Source organism: Trichoplax adhaerens, genomic scaffold (assembly GCF_000150275.1).
Source record: "Trichoplax adhaerens TRIADscaffold_3 genomic scaffold, whole genome shotgun sequence".
Taxonomy (NCBI): Eukaryota; Metazoa; Placozoa; class Uniplacotomia; order Trichoplacea; family Trichoplacidae; genus Trichoplax; species Trichoplax adhaerens.
The window spans coordinates 1,014,100-1,028,521 of record NW_002060945.1 but is presented as its reverse complement, the minus strand read 5'-3'; the positions used below and the strand labels follow the sequence as shown (position 1 = coordinate 1,028,521).

Below are 14,422 nucleotides of genomic sequence, written 5' to 3'. Positions count from 1 at the left end.
CGGTTCAACCTTCGTTGTAGGAATAGCTATGTATATCATCAAAATTTCTACTATACAGTGCGAATACTTCAAATTGTACTCTGTTGCCGTAATTTAAAATGTGTTGGTGTGAAACACAGCATGCACGCATTCCTTCGGTTCTGTAACCATCCATTTTGTGCTTTACTACTTTTCATTTTTGTATCCTAGAATAGGGTATGTTCAACATGAGAGTTTCGTTATTTAAGGCAGGTGGGCGAATACCATTCGTAACTTATATTGCTAAAATCGATAAATTTAGATATTATTTAATAAAGCATTGCGCTTAATTAAAAATTTTGATATCCAGTTTATTGATTTCTATGCGCTTTTTAGGTAACAGTTTACAATAAATGGTTTTGATAGATTTCATTGTGGATAGTCGGGTATGCAATGCATGCCTAATTGCCTATGTATTTGAATTAAGATTACCATTTTCGAGTAGTCCTTGAATCAATTAGATATTATATCATGAAATACATGGGATAAATATTTAGATGTATTTTTCAATTGAATTTCTTTATTAGTACCAAGGCAGCTTTGCTCACATGCTACAGTATGAAAGAATGAATTGTAAAAATTATCTTGTAAATATAAATTAGCAGATACGTGTACAGTACATACAATACATCTGTTCGGTATGTATCATATATATACTTTGAATATATCGCAAGCAATAGCTTGTCATTATTTCGAAGGCATATGATTTAACAGTTATACAAAACTAGTTTTCATCAATTACTTTAATAACCTTACCATTTAAAATTAGACGCAATGGCTTCGTTAGTTGATCGCCAAAGTTTTGACGCAAATCAGTAAACCAATTCAATAACTAGAAATATTAAAGATATTGATTGATTACTTGAGTAGAACAAAAATATAAGCTTCTTAAACTACTGTATATACCGGTTGACTTAGATATAAAGAGGCCTGACTTGAAAGCTGGTTAATGCGATCGGGTAGATATTTAGCGAGACGCTCTACAATCGTGGAACTACCTACAAATCGATCATGTAACTGGAGCTGACAATTAAAAGGATAAAAGTAAAATAGTATCTTCGTTTGTTGATCTAAGCAAATCAAAACGGAGCAGATAACGGCCAGAAAATCCACTATTACCTATAATAAGAAATCAATAAATGACTACTGTAAGACTTTTACATAGCATAGTAAGTTTACTTAGTTGAAAGTAATAAATATAAATAACTGTGGCTTTAACACGCGAAGAAAGAACAAAAAATTCTACTCGTACGTATATGCCCATTCTAACATCTATTTAAAACAAAATAAATGTTATAGTACACTAACAGAGCGAATACTTATTACATTTGCTGTAAGCTATATTCCATGATATATCATAACTAGCGAAAAGGTAGGTTATACCTTGGATAAATCATTGGAAGTAACTTGTAAGTTTAGTAAAAAGTCACTCATGGGATTTAATTGTTCTACAAGCCATTCCAATGTAAATTGACTCTGATGGGTATCGATGGCATTACTGCTGGAACATAGTATGGTTTCGATAGTACTTAGCAAAGCTATGTCCAATTCAGTCATGTCATGATGTTCTAAAGACGGTATTTGCAAAAAACATGAAAAACAATCTTAGCATTTCTTTTATCGAGGCTGTAATATACTCGTATACATTGTAGCGCGATATTACCCTGAATTGTCCATGGCAAATAGGCACTCAAAAATTCTACTGGATAATTATATAGTTTAACCAAGTGATGACAAATGCTAATGTCTTTACTAAATTGACCCTAGTCATTATCAAAGTTATGGTATAAATAAATCAAAATCAAGGTTAATACAGTCTAGTATAGTATGCGTACAAAGTTTTATTATTTACATGATCTTTATCATAGCTTACTTAGGTTATCCTATTCATACCTTTAATAATAGCCTAATCTCTACTGCCGATAACAAGGATAAACATTCGAAAAAGATTCTATGATGCTATAAAATCGATTGTAGTGGTTTCAATATGACGTACCGATTTTAAATTACTATTATTAACCATTGAAAAATTTTGGTCATATCTTACCGTAATTTGTTCTATAGTCCAATTACTAACTATCGAATCAAGGCAGCTAATGATACAGTTCATGCAATTTTTATAAATGTGCGACTTATTCTTCAGTGCTTGACTTAATCCTATGAAAGCATTGGTAACCAACAGCGAATCGGATTTCTAATTGTTAAAAATCGGATATAAAGATAAAATCTTAGTTAAAAAGAAAGCTAGTTTTTACAGTATATTGCTCCTTTATATCTGATAATTACCAAAAGATCGAAAGAATCTCGGAATGGGCCTTCAGTAAAAGACTGTATTTGCCATTCAGGTACGGCAGTCATCATAGTGAAATAAGATGACAACAATGTACATTTGGAACGATGCTAAAGATAGAACAGAAAGATAAATGTCTGACATTTAAAGCCAAACGCATATAAATTGATGATAATGATAGAAATTACAAAACTACTACCGAAAGCGTGCGAAATCTAGATGGCGCTATCCTATCATGAAGAAATTTTAGAGCTCCAGATTTAATATTCTGCAGTGCAAATTCTAAGCAGATATCTTCCATTTCCTGGCTTCCTGTACGTTGCAATTGATTTAAAAAATTAAATAAAACCTTTCAGTCTACATGTATTATTTCCTATTAAGATGCTTACAAAAGTATTTGCAAGTTTGCTAGTCATAACTTACTGTCAATTTCTACAATATGATTTAGAATAGAAGACCAGTCCGCTGGTGGTAGGGAAACGGATTCATTCTTAGTAGCTTCAAGTAAGCATGATAATGTTGCTTTGACCTTTTCTGCAGGCATAGAGGCAAAATCTTCTATCATGCATAACACATAGTGCATTTGTATCTCAGTTGTAAAGCATTAAAATTTATGCAAGCCGTATTAATTAGAAAGTATATGTACACAAATATATCAATTATAATTATTGGTTCTAATACTTGCAGCTGCTTGCCGTAATGTTTCGAATATATTGGGTAATATATCAGCTCGTACCAGGTACTGGTAATCAGTGCAAACTATCGCAACGGTAGTGAAATTAAAAACATGAAATACCCTTTACTCTAGATTTAGTTCTAAAATAGTATAGGCTCTATAAATTCACAAACAAGCTAAAACCATGATATCAATTCCGAAATCAATTACAGTTTATGTTAACATTCAGAACCGGCTTTAACACAGATGAAACGATTCCCATCAGCCAGGCAGCTTTCCCAGATTGGTGATAGTCATTAGATTTTTTTAATAACTGCCGACAACATTAATAACAGTAATTACCAAGTGTTACCTGTCAGACACTGTTCTGATGAATGTAGTTAGATTCGTAGCGAGTATAACTTACCTTGTTTAATCTATGGTACACGCCTTTAATGAATAACAGCTCTTTAGCGGTATACAGGACTTGCGATTGACGCTATATCGTAATTAATCTTCGTTAAGTTTGTATGCACTTTCGCAATATTAACCACTTAACATGAGCTAATTTATAAAATCGATTTATTATTTCATAACTTTGGCTAGGCCTGCTTGCGATATTAACAGTACGCGAGCTAATTTTTACTTACGGTCCAAATGTTTTCACTGCCAAAATATCCACACAGACCTGCAAGTATTGATAATTCAGCATCTGCACTAACGATCTAACCAAAAAAAATTTGCAAAATAAAGCAGATGCAGCTCCATTTTTGTAATACGCAAGGTATGCCGAGATCCTTATAAAATATATAGATAAACGGCTGACTAATTATGGTATCTACCTGTCCTTTGAGTATATTTCCCCATTCTTGCAATTTTTGCAGACTTTTATTGTTTAATTCCGAAATATTCAAAACTTGATACGATCGCATCAGCATACCAATAGCTCGCTGATTTATAGACTCGGTTCCAGCCATAATGTTAGAAATCATATCATCTAGTTGTGAAATTTCGCTAGCACTTATCCATTCATTTCGTATCATTGTCGAAATTATCATCGCTAGAGAATAAGTGAGGTTCTGATAATTTTCAGATCAAAAATTTTAATAATGCACTTATTGACTAATCAATTTCGCAAAAACGAGATAGTTTCCGACTATCAATACATACTTGGACAAGATTTTGATCACACTGGTTGCTACATTCACTCAGCTTCTGAATTAAGATATTTTTAATCTCCGATACGGATTTAAAATTGTCTTCATGCCGTGAAAATTTAGCGACAGCAATAGCTAAGCTGCAAGCAGCTTCATTTCTTCAGACATATTGTGAATAATTATGATATAAGATATACGCTAAACACACCAAATAACATCAAAGATATCAAAATAAGCTACTGACTTACTTGAATTTAAAGGTATCATCACACACAGCATCCTGTAGCGATTTTATGGCTATGGATATGTTGATATGCAACTAGGTTATCAAAAATAGTATGGTTATTCAGTCACTATCACTGAAAGCCGGTGCTAGTTACGATAAATAAAGCAATTCCTTAACTTAAATAAAGAAATATTACTACTTACTTTTGGATTTGCGGTCACACTAAATTTAAATCGGGATAAAAAAAGTTATTGCAAGTCATCTTTGTCACAATCTATTTTATAAAGGAGATTGCGAAAACTTACCTACTAGGAGCTGATAGTAATTTGTTTATCAGACACCCTAATGCAGTATTCGATAGAAGCAGAAATGGAGAACTGTTATCCCTATAGGTTAAAAAGAGCCAATATATTAATGACATAGAAAGTTTCTCTAACATGCATTTCAATACAGAATTCTAGATAACTGTAGTTTAATCAACTTCATAAAAGTTTTTGAGCGGTTATGTAAATTTTACTGTTAGCTTATTCTTCTCACGTCGTATCTCACCTATTGGTAGTTGCAAATTCTTCTGTTAAAGCATACATAACAAGCTGTGATTTTTCTGATTCGATTTCTGCTAAATGTGCTATCAGCTGAGAAAGTGAAAGAGCAGCACACCCTCGAACGACTGGTGACATCACGGAAGAGTAATTCTTAATAATTCAAACATATTATCATAACTCATGTTAAACACAGTTTTGCCGTTAATAAAATGAATTGAATGTAGTTTTAAAATTTAATTTACTAGAATACCTCTAAAATTAAGTTACTACTAATTTTTGAGGTGGTTTGCCCTTTATATATATCTAAAAGTTGATCAGCTAATGCTATCAACCATTCACGATGATTCGTCCGATCACTTTCACTTGATTCGATATGATTTAAGAGAGACACAGCTAGACCACCCAGGGCCAATATTACATTAGCTTGGATTTTGCTGATATTTCTATTATAATACATTTCGTTAATGTGGGGCAGAGGGATAGTATTACTATGTTACCTACATTACCGTAATTAGCTAAAATACGTTCACGTATGACTCGAAAAAGTGATTTTGCTCATTACTAACTTAAATGCCGCATTCAATCGCTTGACAATGTCTTCTCGAACTCTGAAGCAAAGCATTAGAATATATATAAAACAGATAAGATCTTAACACAGTAGTTCTATAAGAAATATAAGAACATATCGATACTGAATGTAAATTCTAACATAAGGACGATTATTATTAGATTTCTAAACAACACCTAAACAATGTTTCTTCCGTTTCATCCTTTAATTCGTTTTGTGCATCTCCACTAGTAGAGCGCATCAGTATTTGAGATTTATGGTACTAATTAGCATACAAATGTGGGTCAGATCATTATTACTTATTGATTTTACGCTAACGAATTATTTCACATGAAAGTGCTAGCAGTATTCAAATTACGTTTCTTAGAATATAAGCATTCCTTCTGATTGTGTTTATAAATTTATTATCAGCACAACTACACATACCTCAATACAAGCTTGCATCACGCGATTCATAAAATCACTCCAAGCCATTAGTAAATGAATAATAGCGTACCAGTCTGTTGGATCGAATGTGATCTAACAAAGATGCCAAAGTAGACAATGTTAATATTGAGTATAATGTTGTCTATAATTTTAACTTAAATAAGAAATTACAGCGGATAGTACCTCAAACAATGCGCTCTCTAGCATACTAAGATAATAATGACAGTTTTTTTCATCATCTACAGAATCGTAATTAATTCGTGGATCATATGCGAATAGTAGACCTCCTAAGTGATCAAAGCGTTGCCAATATAAAAAATAAAGTTAGTCTTGCAATATGTGTAATTAACATTTGGAATCGTTATTAAATCTAAGCAATCAACAACTAATTATTAAATAGAAGAAAGAACAATCTGTAGCGATACCTCCAGTAAAATCTTTTAGAGGAGCATTACTTACCTGCTAGATTGGATAACATCGTTTGATTGTTACAAGCCTGATAGGCCTTCCATAACTTTACTGATATTGATTCGTAAATTGAGTTAGCGTCACCCTGCTCAGATTTGCGGTTTGCCTTATAGATATCAGCATGACATAGCGCTTCTAAATCCTCTTTTATCAATTGAGTGATCCAAGGTTCAATACCTATGACATTATAGAGAACTCCCTGATAAGCTACGCCATAATGTGAGAAAAAGAATTGGCTACATTACTTCATCACGATGAATACCTGGCAAACAATCATTAGGGTAATAAAGAATGAGGTTACAGATATCTTGGCCAGATAATAACTGATTAGTGTTCGTCTCATCGCTCTCCAAACTATGGTCTTTTGAACTTCTTTTCAAAATTTCTTTCAAAATGGTCGGCAAGCAAGTGATATTCATTTGTGTTAGTGAAAATTCTGCCAATGCCGTAAATGCTGCGAGTCTTATCTCTTTTTCCTGTAAGTATGGCAAACTTCATGAATTTTAAAAAGTACATAATTAAATATGAATCCAATCTATTAACGCCTAACCTTAAATAATGTGTAATGCCATAATTTCTGTAATGCTTGATTGTTAAATTCCTATAATTTTCGCAATAGTCGGATATCCAAGCGAAAACGCGTCAAGACATAGCAAATGAAATGTATCTATCAATATTGTACTTAAAACTGGTGGAAAGTAATTGTACATCACTGTAGTATCCGCCATTACCTCATATTTGGCACTTTTTTGAATATATGCTAGTCTTGGAAGTAACGACAATAAATTACACATTCGAGTAGCGACGGGTGTTCTAAATAATATAATCTTGTTACTGTCTTGTCCGCACATCATACAATATTATTTTTTATAATCACTAATGAGATCACAGGACGACTTCTAACCGGTGATCGCCAGATAAATGGACAACGAAAACATTCCAGACGGTAACTAGGTCCACGACCTACCCAGAAGTATTGTCCGTAATTTATAAAATGATCTGCATTGCCTAATTTCTAGTTATATCGTATTCAGCTTTCTAATTATATAACATATTATGATTACACCTTAAAAAGACTAATTTAGGAAAGTAAGAAATATTGTTTTCTATCAAAGCTAACCTTAGCTTCACATAGATAATACAACCCTTCCAGTGCCGCTGCTTTACTGATAATATTTACTTCACCATTGGACGGAGCCAATATTTTAGCCACTAATGGTAGAGTATCTTTGCCATAGGTATTCGGCCTATTGACAATAGGTAATCAGTTATGAGTGTACTCAATTAAACATGGGCAATATCGGTCCGTAAGTAAAAGTTCCAACAGAAAATTAGAGAACCTGATTTTGCATATTTCTCGAATAGATAATGAACAAGCAATTTGGTAGTCATCCTGTTCATGTTTGTTATAATTACATCTTTCAAGTATATCTAATAAATTTGGAAAGATTCGCTCCTAAATTTAAAAAAATTCTCTGAATTACATTTTCAGATAGAATAATGATATAAAGTTAAGTTTCATGGTTTGCGAAATACGCATATTAGTTATACTTCTTGTAGCCATAACTCTGTCAGTAAGCGTATTCCGATAGCTTTCAAGTCATTATTCGTTGCCATTATAGTAAGAACTGTCAATACAGGTCCTGTATTAACCTTAGGAAATAGAAAGTAAGAAAAAGGTTAAAAAATATCAACGAGTTATAGACCTGATTATAAAGAAGCAACTTAAGCAATTGTAAGCAAACTTTGTGTGTGGCTAATTTCGGAATACAATATAGTATGTTAAGACGTGTAGCGGGCATGCAGTCGCTATTGATTTTGTAAAGCATTGCGGAAAGGAAATAAAGGACCTGTAATTTCCAAGATCGTGAAGTTGCAGTGAGAATCAACGGTTTGAATATCATATATCAAGTAATAATACCAGACAATATCTATAAAATAGGAATAGCCAAGAACACTGACCTGATCTGGACAATTTCGGCAATGTCTAGTGGTTGCATTTATAGCGGCAGAGATTACTATCTCTTGAGGATTAAATAGGAATGATCCTATGATAATTGTACAAAGTTTAGATAAGATATCATGAGAAACTTTGTCCACTGAATCAAGCCAGGCCACAGAAGCAATTGATGACCTATTAGTTAACAAACGGAGAGAGTCAAGATTAATATTACAGTATAATATTAATATACATTAGTAAGAAGGGTAGATATTCACCTTTTGATTATCTCAATATTCCTACTAAAACAGAAAAATGTAGGCAAGTTTCCCATCGTAATGGAGGAAAAATTTTCATCCTGTTGAACAGTAAAGTATTATAAAACTTCAAGAATGCTATAAACGGTCAGGATCTCAAAGTGTACGATTCTCGTAACGAGTGATAGACCATTATTACCTCATTCTCATTATCTTTATATTCATCTTCAGTCATTTCTGTACTAGTTAACATCTCATAAGAAGTATTTATACAAATATTGCTTATTGTATCTAGTAGCTGATATGATAACTGCTTAATGTCCGTTACGTGGTCGAAGATAAAACTTTGATCGTCATGCGATGGTAAAGATAAAAGGTTGACCAATGGCAACACAAATATGTCCAAACATGGCATTAATGAAGGATGGTGCTGTTTGGCCGAACGAGTGATGATATCAGCTACATTGTGTGTTGGTAGTAAAGTAGTAATGATGAATCAAAATTTAGAATTTATTTCGAAGAAATTTGAGATATAATGTAATATCTAATGCTTTATACAACCTATTCGTAAAGCGGATAGACAATAATCAACTGGTACTTCTAGTAGGAGCCAACTAATAAATGAAATGGATGCCATATTTGTAAAAACCTGATAGATATATTACAAGAATTAAAACATTCGCAGATAATATATAAGAGAGCTAATCATTCAATTTTATATTTCATGATGACTACACATCATCAAAAAGAGTGATTGAATCAATACGAAGTTGGAGCCATGTCTTTTCTTAAGTCTAATACTGTAACTTATTATAGATACCAATAGTACTTATAGATATAGATACCTCGGGCGATTTTAAGGCAATCTTTAACAGCAAATCGATGTAGGCCGAGATGTTATAATGATGCCTTTGTATAAATTCGGAGGAAATTGCCATCAGGTATCGCCTTACCATCAGTAAACTATTTACTAAACGAAAAAATAAGTATTTTATATTATTTGAAAGAATAATAAGAAATGTTCACGGAATAATCTTGATATACGAAATCGTCGCTATTTCTCCTGTAATTTTTACTATTGCAGTACTATAATAATTAGGGTAAAAAATTTTTATACCATTCAGGCGTGGCAAACAAAGGGTACAGTCAGCAAGGTAACAACAAAATGTAGCGGCATCATAAAGTGAATCATCATTTTCAAACTATATAAATTCAGTAAAAATGAGATGAAATCGATTACTTGTAAGGTAAAATATTTATTATTAGAAAGATTAAACTTACACGGTAAGATAGCATTATCGGCGGCAATTTTAACAGAAAATTTAGTAAGTCTCCTCTACTTTTGTGACGCATGACTTCATGGATGAGTAGGTTCTGTAATCTTTGCTTCATTAACTGTAAGTTTGGTGTTAGTGCAGGCTTGATTAGTACATAGATTAGGACAGGTTGCAATAACTCCAATGCATCTTGGGCGATCCTATAGTGAAGTATTTTTAGATTGAACTCATTATTAATTGGAAAATTGAAAATATTTTTTACCCAGGTAACATTGATAGGTAAGTATAATTTTAACCAAAAAAATCTAATTTTTTATTTACAGATCATTTAGTAACAACTATGTAAATTAAATTCTATAGTAAGTATCATGGTGCTTCTCTTAAATAGAACGCTATTTTATATTTACTGCCTTGGATTAAGATTTTATCTTTACATCATAGTAGAATCATACGTTATGTCCGTTACATTCGATGTACCCGTACGAGTACATAAGCCGTTCATAACGTTCAAAACTTTCGATTATTATAGAAGTCAATAATATTATGAAGCATAATGTCAATACGATAAAAATATGATTGATTACTTTTTATCACGTGAGCATAAAATTTCCTCAATTTCTGTCATGACCATTGGCCATAAATTATCCCGTTGTACTAATAGCGTTATGAAAGGGTGATTTGAGAATCTAAGGTAAGAAATTTTACACGAATTATATATCAATGTATCGACATATTTACGCTATATAAAATAAAATTTAATATACATGTAGAAATTGTTATTTAGCCAGAAAAAAATTGTAATATCTTTATTAAATATTTTTCAAACCTGAGTTGGTTTAAATTGCTTCCTTCACTGAATTGTACGTTGCTAATTGGATGAAGTTGTAGCATCTTTGAAATGGTATGCAGGGCCGTTGAAGGATGCCTTTCATAACAGAATATATAGGGTATTTAAAGTATTTATTCGAATTGTTGTGCAGTAACTGTAATATTGCAAAAACAGAATTTATTTACTTTTATAAAAACGACATCATATTACTTTGCACTCTGTTCGATTTTTAAACGTACTGACAGTACAATACTTTACATTCATTTTTTCTATTCTGTTAATTTTTATATATATATATATATATATATAATAGTTAATATTTGAATGAGGTAAGTCGACGTCTATCACTATATCACTCAGTTTAATAAAGCGAGAAATGGAGCTAGTATCATAAAATGTAAAAATTTATTTATATGAAAGATATATTTACTTTATGAATATAGCATAACTGATCATTTTCTGTACTGCATACTGGTAGTCCATTTGGCCACATTCGATCAACTTCAGTATATAATAACAACTTGCTGATCTAGCAGTATCAGTTTCGGCTTTAACATTCTCCCATAACAATTTTATTGCTTCGTACTATCAAGATGAGATACAGGCATATTTTACGATATGATGGCAATGTGCGGCTGATTTTTAGTAAATAGGATATGTCATAAAATGTTAAACAAGGACAGTGTATCAACTAACCTTGGTTTCGGTATTAGTTGTTATTTTATCTTGTTTTTGTCGAATGCTATTATATAATTCGCTTATGGCCTTGTTTTAAGAATTTATCACATAAATAAAATGATTAAGATTGATAACATAGTAGAAGAAACATTTTAGCAGATACTGTTCAGCTGCATATTACAGCAATCGTATACCACACTTCAGTACAAGAATCATGTAAAATAGTCATAAATTTCTAAAATTAGCATAGTTTAGCCAGTATTTTTATAGTACAAGCAGGTTCAAGGATAATTCACCATTATACACGATAATATGAACATTAGATCGGTTAGCCGTTGTATCTACTCATAATACGTAATCATCGGTATCGGATTGATATCATGTCTATAGTACAGTGTTTCGTAATTGGCTACCAAATGATATAGCAAAATATAAATATCCTTTGTGAATCCATTAACTATCCATGTAGCATGTTCAATTGTACATCTCTTCACTTCTCCAACGACAATATTATTCATTGATTCATCAATAACAAAGCTCTGTAGAGTCGCTTGTCATCACTCGTAATAGTGTAGAAAACGTCCGTCGTCTACTAATTTGAATATATCGAGTTATATATGCATGTTGTATAATACTATCACATTCGATCGAAGCATTTAATTGCAGCTGAACAATTAATCATAAGAAGATGTTTGTCGATTGTATCGACACTGCACAACTCAAGCCCTACTAACGATGTGCAAAGAGTAAAGTTACATACATTGTAAACAAGAGATTCTAAGCGGATAGCATACAGTATCGTTTTAATATACCCGTCCTATAAGAGCAACATTATCATCTATGATTGATATACCTGCCATTGAATGCTAGCATTATTCAGTTGCAATTTCACTTTCTGCAATGCATAGGTATCCATTTAGGTAGGGTTGAATGTGATAATCTGGATGAAGATAGAAATCTGTGAGATACATCCGTACATCCGGATTCCGGATCTCGCCCGATCTGATCGTACGGTACGGTAGAGTACAGTACTTGTACTCTACAACCAGTGTACTTCCATCCCAACGTCCGTGCTTTGCATCATGACACACTGCACAGGCGCATTCACTCCACTTGACTGTGTTAAGCAACAAATGCGAAAGTTGACAAAGTGATGCCAGTAGACAAAGCCTGAAAGAGTTGCAAGACTTTCTTTTTACATTACTCTTGTGTCTACTATTCGACATCCTTTTAATATTGGCAATAGTAAAATATTTTTCTATATACTTTAAGTGGAATCTCTCTTTTTATCTTATTTATTGAACACCTAATCGAGATGCCTAGAGAAGGAACGCGTTCACAAAATCAAAGCACTCGTAAGTCAACACTTTTCGATACTGTAGTGGCCCTCTGGAATGTTTCCAGCGCATAATGCTTGTTAATCTCTCTATGTCTAGATTGATTGATCATTTTCAGAAATAGCATGGTGACATTAAATTTACAGTTTACCATAATGAAAATTGATTAAACTGAATAGTAATACCTTCATTGAAGTGATTGAAGCCTATTATCTATTATGATAGAATTACAGCAAACTAGTCCATTAGTAGTGTATATCGTATTCGTAAAAGGCTTTAGACGATTAACACTTAGCCATAGCCTTGTGTAAAGATAGTCTAATGATTCATCTTGGTCTAGCCTTTAAAATAGGACTCGAGATGGTAAATCAATTTATACCGTTACAGTAACTCACCGTAAAAACGCGTAAGATCGAAACACGATAACAGTGCTCAATCAAGTCTGTTTGTCAGTTTTAATTGACTAACGAGTAGTTTTGCGTCCTACGTTTGAAAGTGGGGCAACTTTTCTGTACAGTATTGCAACATGGTAAATAGCAAACATGATGGCAGTACGAACGTTCAGACGACCCAGCACAGCATATGAATGAATTCGAAATCGTTCCAATTATTAATGTTTTACATTCGTAATTTAGATCTGTATGGCGTAAAATCTACTGTGCGCTAAGAAACGATGAAAACTATACAATTATCCTTTCTAGACAAATAAATTTTTACTGAACATGACATCGATTTACCATAAATGATGTACATATACTGTATTTGACTGCGCTTATGCGTCAGAATTTTGGACACAAGTTGCTCTTGTTTAAAAGTACCAAGTATCAACTTTGCTTATGTAGATAAATGCCTCTTTCGTAATTCTTAGAGCATTTGTAAATATTTTTACCGCTAATTTACAGTACTAGATACATTCAAAGGTGAAAAATTTTTTAAATTCTCAATTTAAGACAGATCAACTGCAGTAAATGCCAAAATTGATCAATACCTCAACTTCATTTACACGAGTATCGACATGTACTGTAGATACAGCACAGTAATGTAACACCAATTGTGTATTTATGGCATGCAAAAATTGTTCGAGCTGAACTATTAATAACAACAACAATCTCCTTGTACTGTAGGAGATACAATAGTACCTCTCAGAAGTGTAACTCAGAAGCTTATCATACTACTGTACAGAACTAAATCAGCAACTCCGTAATAAACTTTTCTATCCACAGGAAATCAAAGTAATAAGCGGAGCAAAAAGCAAAACCGTAAGCAAGATAAACCACTTGAATCACCGCCTCAGCAGGTATTTGCCTTATTCTTTCTATTTCTAATAAGGCTGTCGTCAGCTACCACTTTCGAAAACAAAAACTTTTATGTTGCTAAATGTTATTTAGTAATGTTAGTACATCTTGAATTAAAATACGTATTGATACGTATTAATTAGGAGCCTGACGAACCGTCTTATCCATGTGGGGCATGCGGCAAAGAAGTCAATGATAACGATGATGCTATTTTATGCGAGAGTGGCTGTGATGTTTGGTTTCACCGCGCTTGCACTGGCCTAAGTCAGTCTGCGTACGGCTACTTAACTAGTGAAGAGAATGCCGAATGGATTTGTGATAATTGCTATACTTCCAAGGCAATACCTTTAACAAAATGTAAAATTGCTTCTCCAATTAATAGTAATTAACAGTAAATAAAGTTTAAAAATATTATAGTAAAGCCCACGTGCATATAACTAGATCTCGCGATTTATCA

General features: G+C 32.7%; 3 protein-coding genes across 3 annotated transcripts; 1 reads left to right on the top strand and 2 right to left on the bottom strand.

Annotated features, from left to right (window-relative positions):
- Positions 1 to 471: 471 nt before the first annotated feature.
- On the bottom strand, positions 472 to 5,026 carry TRIADDRAFT_54120 (uncharacterized protein; the record flags this gene model as incomplete). The annotated part of the gene is made up of 18 exons (XM_002110247.1): positions 472 to 569; positions 775 to 850; positions 925 to 1,137; positions 1,402 to 1,586; positions 1,682 to 1,781; positions 1,912 to 1,977; positions 2,066 to 2,212; positions 2,305 to 2,418; positions 2,508 to 2,620; positions 2,732 to 2,897; positions 3,391 to 3,462; positions 3,614 to 3,688; positions 3,806 to 4,042; positions 4,134 to 4,278; positions 4,369 to 4,439; positions 4,550 to 4,568; positions 4,652 to 4,732; positions 4,896 to 5,026. 18 exons carry the CDS (start codon positions 5,024 to 5,026, stop codon positions 472 to 474), a joined length of 2,109 nt encoding a protein of 702 aa, XP_002110283.1.
- A 590-nt stretch (positions 5,027 to 5,616) lies between these two features.
- On the bottom strand, positions 5,617 to 8,784 carry TRIADDRAFT_54119 (uncharacterized protein; the record flags this gene model as incomplete). The annotated part of the gene is made up of 14 exons (XM_002110246.1): positions 5,617 to 5,721; positions 5,886 to 5,978; positions 6,069 to 6,172; positions 6,345 to 6,530; positions 6,616 to 6,829; positions 6,904 to 6,954; positions 7,085 to 7,118; positions 7,258 to 7,316; positions 7,474 to 7,600; positions 7,694 to 7,809; positions 7,905 to 8,006; positions 8,316 to 8,487; positions 8,571 to 8,650; positions 8,749 to 8,784. The coding sequence occupies 14 exons, from the start codon at positions 8,782 to 8,784 to the stop codon at positions 5,617 to 5,619; spliced, it is 1,479 nt and encodes a 492-aa protein (XP_002110282.1).
- A 3,864-nt stretch (positions 8,785 to 12,648) lies between these two features.
- On the top strand, positions 12,649 to 14,354 carry TRIADDRAFT_54118 (uncharacterized protein; the record flags this gene model as incomplete). The annotated part of the gene is made up of 3 exons (XM_002110780.1): positions 12,649 to 12,688; positions 13,894 to 13,967; positions 14,109 to 14,354. The coding sequence occupies 3 exons, from the start codon at positions 12,649 to 12,651 to the stop codon at positions 14,352 to 14,354; spliced, it is 360 nt and encodes a 119-aa protein (XP_002110816.1).
- Positions 14,355 to 14,422: the final 68 nt, after the last annotated feature.